The 19,674-nt window shown below is 40.8% G+C and overlaps 1 protein-coding gene across 1 annotated transcript; it reads right to left on the reverse strand.

Annotated features, from left to right (window-relative positions):
- Nucleotides 1-591: 591 nt before the first annotated feature.
- On the reverse strand, nt 592-17,008 carry LOC140728517 (cytohesin-interacting protein-like). The gene is made up of 7 exons (XM_073047354.1): nt 16,970-17,008; nt 16,055-16,109; nt 15,847-15,949; nt 15,618-15,711; nt 7,604-7,670; nt 6,679-6,745; nt 592-2,622 (listed from the first exon to the last, which is right to left on the reverse strand). Exons 2-7 carry the CDS (start codon nt 16,103-16,105, stop codon nt 2,162-2,164), a joined length of 843 nt encoding a protein of 280 aa, XP_072903455.1. The 5' UTR covers nt 16,106-16,109; nt 16,970-17,008; the 3' UTR covers nt 592-2,161.
- Nucleotides 17,009-19,674: the final 2,666 nt, after the last annotated feature.

Consider the following 19,674-nt stretch of genomic DNA (forward strand, 5'->3'; position numbering starts at 1 on the left):
CTGGTGCGTGTGCGGTCACCACACATTCCTTGCCAGATCAGGGACAGGGTCAGGGTCCAGTGGTATGGAATGTAAGACAACTGGGGACCTTTCAGTGCTGCAGCCTTCCTCCGCCTTCACTGCCATTGTTACGTGTCATCATCATCCACCAGCCCCACCACTGATGTCTTGGTTGGATTATTCTTCGTCCGGAATCTCCCCTTGACGTTCACGCCATTGCCGATCCTACCAGCAGTAAAGTGTCTGATGTCGAAGCTCCAAACAGCATTGCTCTTGGGATCTCAAGAAATCACAAGCCTTCCACGACGATCATTGGAAAAGGATGATGACAACATCGTTTAACCCTCAGTATTGTTATATGCTAGGATCACAGCAAAAACAATTTCTATATCTTGAACTCACAGATATATTCACTGTATTCACACCCAGTCGTCATCACTGCCCTACCCAGAAAAAAAATTCTCTTGTAACCTTGCACTCAATCTATATCCTCTTCCTCCAGCAAGCAGCAACACCTCATATTGAAACCAAATAGATGCCTTTGGACCGATATAGTATTTCTACTTATTAATGCAAAAGGAAGTTTACAAATATCAATAAAACGTCCTTTATTGAAGGCAATAAACTTGTAATCAATGGCAAAATATTGTACAACAATGTATCAAATGTTAGACCAAACAATATACTCAAGTTCCTAAATGCACACCAGTAGAAATAAAATGTGGGAGGATGAAACTTAGAAGCTGGGGTTAAACGGTGTCCATCTATATGTGAAGGTGCTCCACCGCACCCTCCCCCCCCCCATTCCACCAAGCTCAAGGACATCCTAACCAGGCCCTATGTGCTGGGGCCACTGCCACATTGATCAGTAAGGTCACAGGTAGCAGCATCTTGCATTGAAGTGCGCAGGTGCAATGACATTTGTCAGTAATGCTGCCCAATTGCAGGCAAAGATGCAATCAATTGAGGGCTCAATGCTAAAACAGTGTCTCAGTCGGAAGTTTTTTTAAATTGTACTTGATCCCATTTTGCTGCGTACTTTGCTCTGCTTCACCTTGAGTGATAATCTAAGCACGCAAATGACATTATCTTCAGCACAAAATACTAATGAGAAATTATACTAGTGCTAGGGTGAATTGCAATAGTAAGTACTCAACTCAATATTGCGGTGGTCAGGATTTCCGCTTAAAACAGACACAGAAACTTTGAGAAATGCAGCATGCTTTTTTTTGTGAAAGTATTATGCATGCACATCAGTCCCGTGGTTTGTTTTTCAATGAGTACAGTTTCTTGGCTACAAAGTTCTGTATGGATGTTGCAGATAGCCAATAATGCATGCATCTAGAATGGTTCAGGCACTTAATGTCCCTAAGCAAACTCTAATCATCTCCCAAAGCCTCTGGAAACTTCTGTGAAGCTATTGCTCTATAAGAGCAGTGATTATACAAATTGCAATTGATAGATTGTCAGTATTGTTCTTACAGCATCAAGTGAGAATTAAGACGTTCACTCCTGTATTAAATGAATGTTTGCTATCTTTGTAAACTATTCAATTCACCCAGACCTATCTGGATCAATCTTTCATGCCGGAAACTCAGGCATATTGATATACACAGCTTAGCTGTGTCACTTAGCTGACTATTCATTCTGATTTTCTAAGGGTAGTTATTCAATTGCCAAGAACAATCCTGATCATGGAAAGACCATGATCGTCCACGTCATATGACATGGCAGATAACGAACAAGTGAGTTATTCGAGAGATCCCTGGAGAAGAGTTTTATGGTGGTTCTGAAATTAATTGTTATTTAAGGAGGATTATTTGCAAAGTACCCCTATTTATCGTGCTTTCTCCTGTGTACTTTGGACAATGAGACAAAACTGTTAAAGAGAATAAGATGTAAACAGGGCACTGTATATTTCAAGGATAACTTCTTCTAAAGTCACAACCTTAAAGAAGCACCTCTCTGTGTAAAATGTGAAATTACTGCTTACAAAACCTTCCAAACATTTTGTCTCAAGAGGATTTGTTGAACTTCCATAAAAGCCATAAATGTCGTCTGCAACGGAGATACTTTGATCATTTAATGCCACAGATTCCTATTACTCCTTAATGCTATCTTGAAACTAACAGGACCAGTATTGCATTATTGATATGCAAATCTAAAAGTGGCTCTCATCTTCCTCCACCGCCCTATTTAAACCTGGAATGAACTTCATGAGGCGCTTCCTGACACTTGGTCTCTTGCCTTTTCGAGGCATTGTCCCGCAGCTTCTGTGGAAGTCCCATGATGGAGACATTTGACCACTCCCATTGCTGGTCATACTGATGCTCCTACTCCTGCTCAACTGGCTTTTGGGCGTAAGTATTTCTGTATCTCTGTGGAAGACACAATCTTCGTCCATGCTGCTTCGCCTATAGTGGCTCCCAATGATCAAGTCATTAGACAACCCAGGCTGGAAGACTCCGTCCTCGCTGTCATCAGTCATTAGGCTAAGCTGGCTCCGGCAGCTACTGTCACTAGAAAACCTTTCCTTCTTTCGTACGGTTGACCCAAATAATGCCGTATCACCATACAGAAAAGACTCAGAAGATTCTGTTGACTCATTGTTCCTCAAGAATCCTAAAAATTGAAACAATGGAAATATCATTAAAAACTGTGTTGTCTGAATAATCCCAATTTAAAGTTCCATGTACTATCAAAATGTGAATCTTTGCTCTGCAAAAATACCTACACCACCAGCCATCCCACTGATTAGCTAAAGCTGCAGAAATTTGCAAGCTGTTAAACTGTTCCTTTGTATCACACGTAGAAAATGTAAAAACACAAGAGATTCTGCAGATGCATGCACAAGATGCCAGAGGAACTCAGCAAGTCTGGTGGCATCTATGGTGAGGAATAAACAGTCAACAGTTTGGGCTGGGACATTTTACCAGCACTAAAACTGTCTACTCCAATGGCAAATCCATCTCTGCCACAGTATTAAAGCATTTAATTAGATTTGAATGCCTGTATAAATACTTTGTAGTAATTTTGCCCAGGCAAAAGCAAAATAAGAAATAAAACACTTGAAAACAAAACTTCATGTTCTACAAAAATGAAAAAGTCAAGACTGTAATCTTTTTTCCTTGGCAACAAAATACTCAATGGAAAACAGTCAAGGAAAATTATTATGTAATACTAACACAAATTTAGGGCATAAAATGGGCAAGGGGTTGTTCTTTTACTTGCAAAGCCTCAGATTTGATCTTATGCAAGTGACTGAACTAACTGCAACTCAATAGTTGAGTGCAAGAAGCTTGGGCAGACTTGCAGTTCCTATAGATACAGACAGGTTTTACGTGTTGGCAGCAGCTGAGCAAATAAAATCAACTGTTTTTTTTTAAATCAAAAAATAGTATTGGATCAATAGTAGTATTTTCTAAATACTGAAGACCAGGCATATTGTAATGCAGCATGATGGAGCTTTGCTCCAGGTAATTCGAAGTTGTAAACAATGTTGGATTTTGTGATGCAGACTATTGCACACTTAACACATCAGGCTTATTCATAACGGTTGAGGTCCCTTATCTTGAACACAATTTTACCAGAAATAGTACCTCAATGAGTTTTGACCCACGCTATTCGAATCTTTTGTTTCAATTATAGAGTCAAAGGACACAACAGCACAAAAACAGAACCTTTGGTCCATCTAGTTCACGCCTAGTCACACTGATCTGCGTCCGGACCACAGCCCGCCATACCCCTCCCATCCATGTACCTATCCAAATTTTCCTAATGTTGAAATTGACCCTGCATCCAACACTTGCACTGCCAGCTTGTTCCACAATCCCAACACCCTGAGTGAAGAAGTTTGTGCTCACGTTCCCCTTAAATATTTCACCTTTCACCCTTAACCCTTAGTATCTAGTTCGAGTCTCCCCCAACCACAATGGAAAAAGCCTGCTTGCATTTACCCTACCAATACTCTCATAATTTTGTATATTCTATCAAACCTCCCCTCAATTTTCTATATCCTAGGGAGTAAAGCCCTGACCTATTCAACCTTTCCCAAAAACTCAGGTCCTCAAGTCCTGGCAACAACCTTGTAAATTTTCCCTGTACTCTTTCAATTTTATTTTCAGCCTTCCTGTAGGCCCACTTTTACTTGCAAAGCCTCAGATTTGATCTTATGCAAGTGACTGAACTAACTGCAACTCAATAGTTTGAGGGCAAGAAGCTTTTGGGCAGACTCTTGCAGTTCCTGCGGATACAGACAGGTTTTACGTGTTGGCAGCAGCTGAGCAAATACTGGACACCAAACTCCAAATTAGACCTCACCAACATCTTATACGATTCAAAGTTGAAAGTTCAAAGTAACTTTATTATCAAAGTACATATATGTCACCATTTACAACCCTGAGATTAATTTTCTTGCAGGCATACTCAATAAATGCATAATAGAACAATAACCATAGTAGAATGAAGTCGGTATAGTCTTCAATTGAGTGTTCAACCAGTGTGCAAAAGATAGCTGACTGTTCAAATACAAAAAGAACAATTTGTCTTTGGTTTGCTAGTTGAACACCCAAGTTGGTGTGGTCTTTCAGTAATTCTACTATGGTTATTTTTCTATCATGGATTTATTGAGTATGCCAACAAGAAAATAAATCTCAGGTTGTGACATATACATACACACTTTGAGAATAAATCTACCTTGAACTTTGAACTAAGTAAGATATTGTCGATGCCAATTTCAACATAACATCAACATGCTGTACTCAGTACATTGATTCATGAAGGCCAACGTGCCTAAAGCTTTCTTTACAAGTCTATCTACCTGTTGCGTTACTTTCAAGGAATTATGGAGCTGTATTCTAGCTGCCTCTTTCTACCACACTCCTTAGGAGGTTTACAAGGATGATTCCGGGAATGAAGGGGTTAACATGTGAGGAATGTTCCGCAGCTTTGGGCTTTAGAAGAATGCGGGGGGGGGGGGGGGGGGATCTCATTGAAACCTACCAAATGTTGAAAGGACTAGACAGGTTGGATGCAGACAGGATGTTTCCTATGTTGGGAGTATCCAGTACTAGAGGGCACAGCCTCAAAATTGAGGGGCGACCCTTTACAGCAAAGGGGAGGAGAAATTTTTGTTTAGCCAGCGAGTAGTTGGAATGCTCTGCCACAGACTGTGATGGAGGACAAGTCCATACGTTTCTTTAAGGCGGAAGTTGATTGTTTCCTGATCGGTCAGGGCATCAAAGGATATGGCGAGAAGGTAGGTGTATGGAGTTGCGTGGGATCTGGGATCAATCATGATGGAGCAGACTCAATAGACTGAATGACCTAATTCTGCTCCTATATCTTATGGCTAAGAATGTTTAGAATATCTCTGCTGGGGCCCCTGCACGGGATCCAAGGGTCCACTGTAAGGCCCTGGAGATTTATCTACCCTAGTTTGCCTCAAGAGAGCAAATACCTCCTCCTCTGTAATCTGCATAGTGTCCATGACTTCACTGCTGCTTTGCCTTACATCCATAGACACCATGTCTATCTTCTGAGCAAAAACAGACACAAAAAATTCCATTTACAATCTCCCTCATCTCTTTCAGCTCCATGCATAGATTACCACTCCGACGTTCCAGAAGACCAGTTTTATCGGTTGCTATCCTTTTGACCTTAACATAGCTGTAGAAGCCCTTTAAGTTTTCCTTCAGCTTGTCTGCTAGAGCAACCTCGTGCCTTTTTTTCACCCTCCTCATTTCTTTAAGTGTTCCCTTGCATTTCTAACACTCTTTAAGTACCTCATTTACTCCTTCCTGCCTATACCTGCTATGCACCTCTTTCTTTTTCTTAACCACGGCCTCAGTATCTCTCAAAAAACAAGGTTTCCTAAACCTGTTATCCTTGCCTTTTATCTGACAGGAACATACAAACACTGGTACTCTCACAGTTAATTTTTAAAGGCCTCCCACTTACCAAGTATACTTTAGCAAGAAAAAAACTCTCCCAATACACACTTGCCAGATCCTTTCTGATACCATCAAACTGGCCTTTCTCCAACTTAGAATCTCAACCCAAGGACCCGACCTATCCTCCTCCATAATTACCTTGAAACTAATGGCATTTGATCACTAGGTGCAAAGTATTGGAGAGATTTTCTACAAATTGCCTCCTCTAAATTCCACAGACTATAATATTATCATACTTTTCTTCATCCTCATTTCTACCATAAAGCCTCACTAGATGAGCTTCCCAGTCTGCCCTGTCTGAGCACTGCCGTGACATTTTCCCTGTCTGGTAATGCCATCCTTCCTGCTCTGTCTTATCTAAACCAACATAACCCTGGAACATTGAGCTGCCAGTCCTGCCCCTTCTACAACCAAGTCTCACTAATGGCTACAATGCTTTAGTTCCACGTGCTGATCCATGCCCTAAGCTCATCGGCCTTTCCTACAATATCCCTTGCACTGAAATATACGCAGCTCCGAACATTAGTTCCATCATGCTCTACCTTTCAATTCTTGACTTTGTATGCAGGCTCAACAACGTCTTTCTTCATTATCTGTTCTCGCGCTCTGATTCCCATCCCCCTGGACATCTAGTTCACCTTTCATTATACAACAAGTTTCAATGTAAACTTAAAATTTGTGCGGCAGTTAAAACTATGCTGCTCTGTGGTTTCCGATAGAGACTTACCATGAACAAGGCGTTGTTCTTGTAACATAAGTGACCTGTACTCCACCCATTTCTCTTGAAGTGTTTTCTGTGAGACATAGGAAAGTAGTGTTAGTAAATGCTAAATATATGATAGCATATATCATATATATGGAAATGCAGCATTAGTTTTTTTCCCCAGTAGACAGTTCTGCCCATTTCAAAGCAGTAGCATTAATCAATTAATAACTGGTTACTTAATTACTGATGATCACTGAAAATAATTTGCTCTAAGTGAGGTAGTTAATTCTTTACAAGTTTACAAATGAGTAATAAAAGTGATGTTAAAGCTGTAAAACTCAAAATATTGTATATAAAAGATATCTGAACTGAAAACGAAAATTGATGGGATAGTCAGCAAATTAAGCAGAAAGAAAAAAAAAAGAGTTAGGTTTCAAATAAACACCCAATTCTGTTGAACGGTCTTTGACCTGAAGCATTAGCTCTCTTTCTGCTCATGCTGCCTGGCATTTTTCAGGTTCCAAATTTTTTCTAATTTTATTTCGTATTTCCAGCATCTGCGTGTTTTTCCATTATTATTTTTATTCATTTTGTCTTTCACCTCAAATGCAATATTGAGAAAGCAACTTCACGCAGCATTGCTTATTTAAGGCACAAATTTCAAAGTGTTTCTCTGCTTTTCCATAGCATTTTGGCACTGTCAAAAATAACTGCAACAGTGGCCCATTTATTTCAGTGCAGATTTACCACAAAAAGAGAAAAGTGAGTTCAGGTGATCTTTCTGTCAAATATATCTAAAAAACAGTTTCACTTATATTCACTGAACTTTCTCTGAGTTTTAAAGGAAAATTAGCTTGTATAGCTTTCTGTTTTAGGATCATAAATATCTTGCTTAATCAGCTATTTGCTCTTATTATTTCATAACTGATAAAAATTGTGAAAATACCTTTAAAAAATATAATCTTGCTTCAAGTTCACTTCTTTTAACAGAATTTTTATTGACAGTCATAAGGCTGTGAAAAGATAGAACAAGTTAAGTGTGAATACAGAAACTATTATCTGATACAACCTTGCTCTAACAGGATATGCACTTCCCACCATTGACGTCAAATGTCTAGCCTATGCACATTCTACAGGATGCACTGCAGCAATGCTGCACAGTTACTTCAACAGTCCCTCAACCACCATGAGAAACACAAGCAGAAACGTGAAGTGAACGCCATCAGATTTAAAGAGGTCCATAAATCAGAACTATCCTAATCAAGACTGGTCATTGATCTTTATTCACTATTACTGGGTAAAACTCACAGCACAAAAGTAAGGATGCTGCAAACATTCAGCAGGTCAGGCAGCATCTGAATAAATGGTGAAAGGGTTAACTGTTCAGTCTGAAGATCCTTATCAGAACTGGGAAACTGAGAAAGCAAGCTACTTTTACACTGCATGTGGGAGGAATGGATAGGATAACGGGAGTTCCCCAGGCATTTGAGTGAAGCATTGAAAGCAGCCAGGGCACAGAATGTACTTTGGATTGGGGACTTCAATGTCTATCACCACAAGAAGCTTGACAGCACCTCCACAGATCAAGAAGAATGGTATAACTGTCAAACTGAACCTGAAGCAGGAAATACAGCAATGTGCAAAAGTCTTTAGCAACGATGGTGCTTTCAATGATCTATGCACTTATACTCCTAATTCCCTCTGTTCCTTACCATTCATTGTACAAGTCCTACATGGATTTGACTTTCTAAAATGCATCACCTCACACTTATCTGTCTTGAAAGCTATTTGCCAATCCTCGGCCTACTTTCCTAACTGATCAACTTCCCTTGTAATCTATAACAACCTTCATCACCATTGGTAACACCTCCCAATTTCATATCATCTTCAGACTTACTGATTAAGACTTGTGTGTGTTCATATCCAAATAAGTTACATAAATAATAAACAAAAAGCCCTCATCTACCTGTTTGGTTACCTCTTCAAACAACTCTACAATGTTCATCAAGCAAGAGTTCACATGTATAAAGCCATGCTGACTCCTCCTAATCAGACTGTGTCTATCCAAATGATGGTAGATCTCGTTCCTCAGAATTCCATCCAGTAACTTCCCCACTACTGGCTGACTGACCTATGGTTTCTTGGTTTACCCCCCCCCCCCCACTACACTTTTGGCCACCATTAGGAGGTTGTTTAAAGTCAGTTGTCCGAGCCTCAGGACAATGCAGCAAGATTTGCTAAGGGTGTTATCCGAGGACCAACCGTCATAAGTTCAAAAATCATGTTATTTTCTAATGACTGCATCATGCTCAAACCCATTCTGCCACTCCTCAGCAAGTGAATCAGTCTATCCCTGCAGGCAACCCAATCTAGACAACATTCAGGCATACACTAGTAAGCATCATGTTTCATCTGCAGCACCAAATCCCAGGAATCGTCCATACAACTGCAAGTGTGCCTTTAAAAACAGAAAGCGATTGCTATTAAAATTTTCTTGATAGCTCTATGTCTATTACTTGCTTTGGTAAGCAAAAACATTGAAGGACCTACAAACTTTACACAGGGATTGAGTCTGGGATATTCCTGTTTGCGGGATTGCTTGACAATTTTCCCAAGCAAAGTTAAAAGGAAACATTTTTTACAAGAAAACAATGCTGAAATAAAAAGGGAGAATGCAGGAACTGTGCAGCAGGTTACAGAGTAGTTTAATGTTTCAGGTCGATGATCTTTCATCATCTGATGAAAGGTCACTGACTTGAAATGTTGTTTCTGTTTCTCACTGCATTGGTGTTACCTAAGCTGCTGATGTTTCCAGCACCCTCATTTTTGCTTATAAATGAGAACAGGGATTCCTAAGTAGAACGGCAAAGACGGCAGACATTATGTTGATGAGGTCAAAAGGTACAAGTGGAGCATGTATGCAGGGCAAATAAGCGGGCAGTTAATCTGCTCTTGTGGGGAAGAATTATGCTTTCAAAGTCCTTCAACGGGATGCAGAAGAGCAACGCAGCCAGGCGTGAGATATGGAAGGCACTTTTGGTGCTGGCAACGAGGCTGGAGGCACAAAAATCAACTGCGAGCCCCCTAACTGCACAAACTAAAGATGAGATCTCCACCAAGGACATCATGGTACCATCAGAGATTTTCAGGAGCAACAAGTCGGGTAAATGGGATCACTTTGAAGACAGCGGGAAAAAGATGTGCAAGTTTTCACATCTTAGAATGGGTACTGAGGGATGATAAAATATCAGTGAGGAAGATTCAAGTGATATATTTGGTGCACTGGGTTGAGAAAGCATGCAGAATAGCACTCACTGCAGAGACGGCACTCAAAATGGCAAGCTGTTCACTCAGGCATAGTTTCACTGTGCAGTGAGGAAACAGGTACACAAAAATGGTAACAGTGGTTTCTTCAGGGTTGGGCATCACATGTGGCTGGGTAAAAACACCAAAAGCTCATGCAACTGCAAAAAGAATGTGGGGGGGGGGGGGGGAGGCCATTTATTGCGAGTCAGAAGCACCTCAACCACTTCCTGTATTGAACACCTACGCAGGAGGGACCATCGAAGTTTTGTAAGGTTCAACTGTTCAGCCGGCATCAAAGGAAAATGGGCCCACTTGTCTGTTGTGGTATTGAGCTAGCAGCAGTCACGCTCCTAAATGCTTCCTCTTGCTTTCAGACTGAGGTTTCATGAGTTTAGAAGAGACCCAAGAATCGCTCATGTTTTGGGGTGCATTGGTCTTAAGCAAACAGACCACTGGACTGGTGAGCTTGAAAGGCACAAGCAAGTCTTAATTTTGCGAGCAATGATTAGCAGACCAATAGGTTGCAGGTACAGTGAATTTGGATGGAAGATTTCAGTCCAATAACTAAGATAGAGCAAGAGAAAGTATAATCTAGGTTTGGATCTGAAACAGGGAAGTGGGGATTATGGATTACTCAGTGAGCTGGCTAAATGGCCTCCTCCTTTGTGAGTTACATGGGATATCTGTGGGGTGGAGTCCTGGTCAAACCAAAGAAATATGAACTGGCTGAAACTGCCTTTTATATTGGCAGTCTATAGTTTGGAAATAGGTTTAGTATAGATCGATGCTCAGCAGCTGGTATGGACGAAATGGCCCAGGAGTCATACAGCACAGAAAGTTCAAAGCGCAAAGTATATTTTAAAAATCGAAGTATGTATACATTATACAACCTTGAGATTCGTCTCCTTACAGGCAGCCACAAAGCAAAGAAAGCCCAAAAGAACCATTTTTTTAAAAAAAAACAGGCTCCATTGACTTTCATTTCTGCCCAAGCCTCACATTCCTATCCTCACTATCAACAGCACCACCAATTTTTGCATCATCTGCGAATCATCAAGTCACGCAGGACTTTCTAACTATCACATCCATGCTGAGTACTCATCTGCACTAACTCCATCGTCAGGCACTTGGTCTGTACCGCCCAAAGCCTTGGTAATTGAAGCATTCATGTGAGAATCAGCTGTGAACTTACTAAAATAAACTCAAGCAAAAAAAAAAACAAGCTGCTAGAGGAACTTAGTGGTTCATCGGCATCTGTGGAAGCAAAGGGATAGTCGACATCTGCATTGAGACCAATCATACTTCACACTTTCACATCCAAGTCATTGGTGTAGCTAACAAGTAGCAAGAGTGACAACATTTTGATCCTGACAGATATCGCTGCTCACAGGCTTTTGCATCAAAAAACTACCTCCAAGCCAGTAATTACATCAACTTCAGATCCACTTTGCCAAATGATCTGATAGGATCTAACCTTTCTCACTCTACAAAAGCCATCCTATCTTGGATTAGTTCCTGCCTTTCCAAGCGTAGAATAATTCTGACCCCAGATATCTTTTTGAAGATCTTCTGTGTCACTGGCATTGGATTCAGAGTATTATCTGGCTTATACCTGCTGCCTTTCTTGAATTAGGGTACCAAATTTGCTCAATTTTTTATCCTCCTATTGGGATTCACCCATTTTTTATTCTCTATAACTGCCATATATTTCCTAGAAGGGCCCCGCTAAGGATAGGTGAGCCAGCATTTTGTATAAAATATATTAATTTGTGTACTAACAAAACCAAAGAAGTCTACAGAGATATTTCAATAAGGCCTGTGGTGAAACCAAATTATAATAAACTCACTTCTGGGGAATTCTGATTTATTTTGAAAAGGCAATATCAGAAGCAAGTATACCTTCTACGACAATAAAGAGAATACTGGGGGAACTGTTCAAGAGCCGTGGATCTGCAGTGTTGACCATTCAGATGCTGCCAGCAAAAGTGAATAAATATCTTCTTCACAGTGGATTAGCAAATGAAGCAGATACTATGACGGTGCCCACATGCTAGAAAAGTTGTTGAAAATAGAAAAGTCTCTGGAGGCCAACAGGAGAACCAGAAACAGACCTACAAAGCAAAGAAGAATTGGTTGGGAATTCTGAAGAGCAGTGAGATTTCTCAGAGTTTCACATATCAAATGCCATTTAGCATTTTCAGAATAATGGGACTCCTTAGAAATCTCAATGGCAAGCAGTTCAGAAAAGATTCTGCAAACTGTTTGAAAAGTCTTAGAGAAGCAATTCACAAAAAAATCAGGTAATGGCTGTGTTATTACAAAGATTCATGAACAACAGACAAATATCCATTAAGTAGGTCACAGTATTCATGGAGAAGATGAGACTGCACATATTCTAGAGAGGACTTAAGTTTCTTGAAGTGTTGTTGAGCAGCCTGAAGTGAATACATTTTGTGTTGGATGGACTAGAACTGAACATTGCAATGAATTCAGTGAATTCAAAAGCTCTCAAGATGCTATGAGCAGTCTTACAATAGGTATTGAATTATAAGTGTTAGCTCAATACACAGGTTGAATATGGTCATGGCTAGAATAATGTAGTATTCTCTGCCATCCAATTCGAACATGCTGCAGTCAGCATCCCCTTTTGGTCAATGTCCCCAATCTCCCTAGAGACTGCAAACACTCCACTTACACACCAACATCGCAGAAAGATCACACATCCACCAAGCTCTTTAAGAAGGGAAGAAGGCAAAAGAAATTATAAGCCAGTTAGCCGAACCTCAGTGGTTGGGAATGTGTTGGAGTCCATTATTAAGGATGAGGTTTCCGTATGCTTGGAGACTAATGACAAAATAAGTCAAAGTCAGCATGGTTTCTGTCAAGGAAAATCTTGCCTGATTAATCTATTAGAGTTCTTCAAGGAAGTAACAAGCAGAGTGGACAAAGGAGAGGCAGAGGACGTCATTAACTTGGATTTTCAGAAGGCATTTGATAAAATGCCACATATGAGGCTGCTTAACAAGACAAAATCCTATGGCATTACAGGAAAGATACCGGCATGGATATTGGAGTGGCTGAAAGGCAGGAAGCAGTGAGTGGGGGCCTTTTCTGTTTGGCTGCCAGTGACTAGTGGTGTTCCTCAGGGGTCAGTATTAGGACTGCTACTTTTCACATTGTTTGTCAATGATTTCAATAATTGAATTAATGGCCTTGGGGCAAAATTTGCAGATGATACAAAGATAGGTGGAGGGGTAGGTAGTGCTGAGGAAGCAATGCGATTGGAAGAAATGGGCAAAAAAGTGGCCGATGGAATATAGTGTTGGGAAATGTATGATAATGCATTTTATGAAGGGAACAATAGTGCGGACTATTATCTAAATGGGGGGGGGGGGGGAAGGTTCAAACATCAGAGGTGCAGAGGAACTTAGGAGTCCTCATCCAAAACTCTCAGAAGGTTAATTTACAGATTGAGTCTGTGGCAAAGAAGGCAAATGCAATGCTGAGCCTTTATAAGGCACTAGGTCAGGTCACACTTGGAGAATTGTTAACAGTTTTGGGCCCCATATCTCAGAAAGGATGTATTCTCAATGGACAGAGTCCAGAGGAGATTGACAAAAACGATTCTGGGAATGAAGGGGAGTGTTTGGCAGCTTTGTGCCTGTATTCACTGGAAATTAAAAGAATGTGGGGGGTATCTCATTGAAATCTACTGAATGTTGAAAGACTAGATAGGGTGGATGTGGAGAGGATGTTTCATGTGGTGGGGGTATCCAGAACTAGAGGGCACAACCTCAAATTTGAGGAGTAACCCTTTAGAACAAAGGCAAGGAGGATTTTCTTTTGGCCAGCAAGCAGTGAATCTGTGGAATGTTCTGCCACAGACTGCAGAGGAGACCAAGTCCGTGGGGATTTTTAAGGTGGAAGTTGATTGTTTCCTGATTGGTCAGGGCATCAAAGGATTTGGTGAGAAGGCAGGTGCATGGTGTTGAATGGGATTTGGGATCAGCCATGATGGAATGGTGAAGCAGACTTGATGGGCCGAATGGCCTAATCCTGTCCTATGTCGGATGGTCTTATGGCAAAATCAGGTATCTTAGAAAAATCCTAGACGGCAGAAGTCATGGAATATGATTTTATGCCTTTCAGAACTCTAATCCACTGATGAGGACTCGGGTGTCCTCCTCCTGTAGTCCATAATCAGCTCCTTGGGTTGCTGACATTGAGTGAGAAGTTGATTTAGTTCACAATAGTGGTGTTGTCAGCAAACTTAAAGAAGCCATTGGAGCTGTGCTTAGCCTCACAGTCATCAAGTATAAAGTGAGTAGAGCAGGGGGCTAAGCACACAGCCCTGTGGTGCACCTGCACAGATGGAGATTGTGGAGGAGATGTCATTGCCGATCCAAACTGACTGGGGTCTGCAAGAAAGGAAATTGAGGATCCAGTTGCACAAGGAGGAATGAGGCCTAGGTCTTGGAGCTTATTGATGAGTTTTGAGGGGATGATAGTATTGAATTCAGAGCTGTAGTCCATGAGAGCATCCTGATCTCCAGGCGTGAGCGAAGAGCTGATGAAATGGCATCTGCTACTGACCCGTTATGACTGTAGGCAAACTGGAGCAGATCCAAGTTGCTTCTCAGGCAGGAGTTGAAATGTTTCATCACCAGCCTCTCAAAGCAGTTCATTGCAGTGGATTCAAGTGTTACTGAATGACAGTAATTGAGGCAGGTTACTGTAGTCTTCTTGGGAACAGGTATAATTGAAGCCTGCTTGAAGCAGGTGGGTACCTCAGAGTGCTCAAGTGAGACATTAAGGATAGCAGTGAACAGTCTAGCGAGTTGATCAGCACAGGCCTTTAGTACTTGGCCAGGTACCCTGCCTGGGTCAGATGCTCTCCATGGGTTCACCTTCCTGAAGAATGCTCTCATGTCAGCCTCAAAGACTGAAATGACAGGGTCATCAGGAGCTATGGGAGTCTGTGAAGGTGCCAAGTCTTGTCAGTCAAAGCAAACATAAATGGCATTGAGCTCATCTGGGAGCAAAACCTTGTTGCCACGTACAGTATGTCGCTCGGTTTTACTTTGTAGGGGGGCAAGGTAAAAGCATCCATGCCCTGCTACAGCTGCCATGCATCCTTCTGTAATTCCAGTTTGGTCTGGAATTGCCACTTCACAAGTGAGATGGCTTTCCAGGGGTCGTATCTGGATCTCCTGAACTTTATTTGGTTGCCAAATCTAAACACCACTGACCTGGTTCTCAGCAGATTGTAAATCTCTAGGTTCATCCAGGTCTTCTGGTTAGGGGAGATTCTAAATGATTTTGAGGGCACACACTCATCCATAGCTGACAATAAAGTCTGTGATAACCTTAGCATGTTCATTCCAATCCTCTGATGAGTCCTTGAACTTGGCTCGGTCCAAGCCACTCCTTTGCCTCCCCCAACCACCACTTTGTTGTCCAAGTCAGAAGTTCAGTACATGAGTTAAACAAATTTAAGATTAGTTAAACTCATTTGGCAATTACAATGACATCTTTTGGTACTATTGCCACAGAGTTGCTTTGTGGAACTGATACCAAAATTGCAACTACAGTTGGTAACAGAAGCATCAAATTCTCCTAGAAATTTTGGACCATCTTTTACATGTAACACTTACCTTAATATATTGCCTGATGACTTAATTAGTTTGACAATTTCTCGGTGACAAAATCCTTCAGTGTCTATACCATTTATGTTAATTAGCATATCGCCTATGATCAAAAAAAAACACAAGATGAGTCGTTGTCCCACGGATGTAGGAAACTGTACACTAAGCTTCGTGTGATTATTGCAGAGCAATGAAAAAGGCAAAACCAAACAGATCAGGAGAGGAAGTGATTACTTACCAGGCTTCAGCCCCGCACAGTGAGATGGGCTATTATCATGGACCTTGCAGACGAAAGTGTATCTCTCCATTGTATTTGCATTCTTTTGGTTCATCCCAAGGGTCTAAATGAAAATAATAATGTTGATTATTGCTATAAATAATTGTAAATATTTGTCTTCAATTTTTTTTGTTTAAAATAATTACAGGATATGCAATAAATTTCTCACCTGAATCTCAAATCCAAAAGTTTCATTATCTTGCTTATTGATAACAATCATTGTTCTACTTGTAAAACAAAGATAAGTTAATATTAATTTTCATTTTAATGATTTTATTCTTTCAGAGTAAAACACATTTATGCAAATATTAGACCATAAGATATAGGGGCAGAATTAGGCCATTTGGCCCATTGAGTCTGCTCCGCCATTTCATCATGATTGAACCATTTTTCCCTCTCAGGCCCCAACTTCCCCTGTATCTCTTCAAGCCTGACTAATCAAGAATCTATAAACCCCTGCCTTAAATATACCCAATGACTTGGCCTCCACAGATGCCTGTGGCAATGAATTCCACGGGTTCACCACTTTCTAGCAAAAGAAATTCCTCATCTCCATTCTAAAAGGACGCCCTTCTATTCTGAGGCTGTGGCTTCTGGTCTTAGACTCTCCCACCGTAGGAAACATCCTTTCTATTGAGGCCTTTCAACGTTTGATAGGTTTCAATGAGTAATAATGAGTAGAGGCCCAGAGCCATATTATTTGAAATAAAAACAGAAAATGATGGAAACACTCATTTGCATTTGGAGAAATAGAATTATTTTTCAAGTTGAAGACCCTTTGACTGGAAACAGTAAACTCAGTTTCTCCTTCTACTTAAGCTGCCTGATCTGCTGAGTCCTTCAGCATCTTCTATTGTTATTATTAGAATGAACCTCCCTAACTATCTAATCTTCCCTCACAACACTGGATGATAGACTCATTCATTACTCATCTTCATTTCTAGAGAGAGAGATATCATTCAAACATACATTTATACTGACAACGTGAATTTTCTTTACTATTACCAAAACATTTTTAATTCCAAGGTTCAGATGATTTTCCAAGATTACTGTCACAAAACAAGGAAATATATAAACATCTTACTTTTTAAAATCTGATGCATCAGCCAAAGAGTTTGATCTAGTCAAACAAGCTGTAAAGGAAACAGTCAAAGTTATTGTTCTCTTCAACAACTTTACTTTTTTCAATGTGTAATGTAATCTATGTACACTTCATACCAAAACGAACCCAATAATTTATTTAATTAGAATCCCGTTCATTTTGTACAGTGTAGAACTTTTTCAAGATCTGCCACTTCCACAGCTTACATTGATTGAGTAAATTTAGACAAATGCAGTACATTCCATTGTGTCCTATTTCAATTTTGCCAACTTCGCATTATGTTACATTACACCATGGGAAATTAGTCAGATATTCAAAACCACTTTCTCCAAAACAGAGAAGAAAAACTTAAGGACGTTACTGGTGCCACAAATATAAGTACATATATATAATCAAAAGTTTGCCTTAATTGCTTCTTAAAGTGGGACTATAAGCCTGGAGGTGACTGATTTACCTGTTTGTATTTCCGCGGCAGAGTTCCTAAACGAGAAGCTGCCTGTTATCTGTTTCTCCGGAGAAACTCTCATTGGAGTTCTCCGAACAGGAGTCGTAGCTGGATAAGGAATTCATCGCCATGTGATTCGCTTTGCCATTCAGTGAAAGAGCACTCTAAAAATTCATAGTTTAGTTTGCAGGTCAGCGAGTCTCATTACAGCAAAGTACCTCCGTGCAGTTGAGCAAAATGTTAATCGTCCCTAAGGCTTCCACAAAGTAAGCATAAAGTCGGAAATTCGAGTCATGTGATTTGGTTTTGTGGGGTGTGTTTTTTTTTTGCATTTCACCTCTCTCGCTTTGGAGTTCACACTTATGCAAGTTGCTGATTGAAGATAAACTTTGCGCAAAGTGCTGAGCTCGGGCAACGCGGCAAACGTTGCCAGTTTAATTGGGATTTTAGATATTAGCGCTAATTGCAATTTGCGCATTGCGGGGCTCCTCCCATGAACTGAGAAATACAGTTACCGTCCGAGTATGAATAGATCAAAAACTCTTTTCGGTTGCTGCCCCTTCTCTCTGTTCCCGAGGGTCCCTCGTTGGAACTGGGTTTGCAGTGACAGTCGAACCAGACTGTCATTCAAAGCACCAGTTTACAACCTTTTAGCCGGTATCACTTGGACCACCCGCCGCTCCTGCAGAATGAACCGCTTTATTACCGGCACCGTTAACTCTTGGAGAAAAACATAAGAGAAGTGGAAATGTGTGTGTGGGGGGGGGGGGGGGGGGGGGGAATCATACCAATGAACGGGGAAAAAACTAGGAAAGACAATTCTAATCCCAGATTGCATTGAGACTGGAGTTCCACAGACCAAAATATACATTACACAGTACCTAAATTACCTTCTGTCCACTCTGCGGCGTGTCCGATGATTGTGATGTTGTCACGTGAACAAAGTCACTGGAAGTCACTGAAGCTAGTGAATACAGAAGTGATTTATTCAACAAAACTGAGCAACAGGTGCAGATTGAGTCACCTATGGAAGAAGTGGCCTCCCAGCCCAATATTACATGACATTTTTATATGCTGAAGATCAAAGGTAACAGCAGGACAATTCTATGGTATCTACAATGCTTCCTTTGAATTACATACAGTTTTCACAACCCCTCCTTCTTCGCACCCACACTCCAAACACTCAAAATGAATGTTCATCTCTACTGGCTGTCGGCCACATTCATGCATCTGCGGTGGAGTTGTTCTGAGCTGCAGTCTAAATCCAAACTGCAATTCACAAAGATTTGTTGCTGGGGAAATTAATATTTGCTATATACCCCCAACTCCAGGATACACTCCAAGAGTGCACCCACTGTGAAATGAAATTCTTTCTGACCTGCTTCTGTGCTTACTTAACTGTGGACATACCTTCTGCCTCACTCCAACCCATCTCCTTCAAACTCGGTACCCACATTTTCTGAGCTCAAAGTTCAAAGTAAATTTATTGTCAAAGTACATAAATGTCACCAAATAAACCCTGATATAATTTTCATGCAGGCATGCTCAGTAAATCCAAGAACCATAATAGGATCAATAAAAGATCGCACACAACAGGATTGTCAGAACATTTGGTATGGCCCAAGTGTGGAGCAAGAGATCACTGAACCGGGTCGATAGATCACAGACTTTAGTGTGAACAGAGTTAGAGGGAAAATAAAACAATGCACACTAGGCCAAACAGGACCATTAACTAAAGCTCTCAAATGGAAAATAAAGCCAACTAAAGCAATAACTAACTATAAAATGAATTCCGCTAGTCGTCAGAGTCAGTTGACCTCAACAGTCCAATTTCTTAGATGAGGCCGAATGCAAGAAGGAAGCGATATGTTGCTGTGCTTTGCTCAAGTCTTGACAAGCACTACAGTGAAAAGAATGGAATTCAATACCATCAGAATGAAATAATTAGCTGACACAGGCATATCCACGAGTGCAGTTGCTGTATCTGCTGTGCTGCCAAATCCATGGTTGTGACAAACAAAGATGGCTCATGTGCAATTCTTTTTCAAAAATGTACACTGGGAGGCTAGTTTTATTGTTTGTGTGCACATTCCATGTTCTGTATTTAATATTGAAATAAAATTTAAATATCAATTCACAATCCTTCAAGGTGCTATTACTGCCATCACTTCTTCAGAATGTGCCCAACTCTGCCGGACAAGGGATCCATTTTCAAGATGGCCCCACTGCATGGTTCTCAGAG

Source organism: Hemitrygon akajei, chromosome 5 (genome assembly GCF_048418815.1).
Source record: "Hemitrygon akajei chromosome 5, sHemAka1.3, whole genome shotgun sequence".
In the NCBI taxonomy this organism is placed as follows: domain Eukaryota; kingdom Metazoa; phylum Chordata; class Chondrichthyes; order Myliobatiformes; family Dasyatidae; genus Hemitrygon; species Hemitrygon akajei.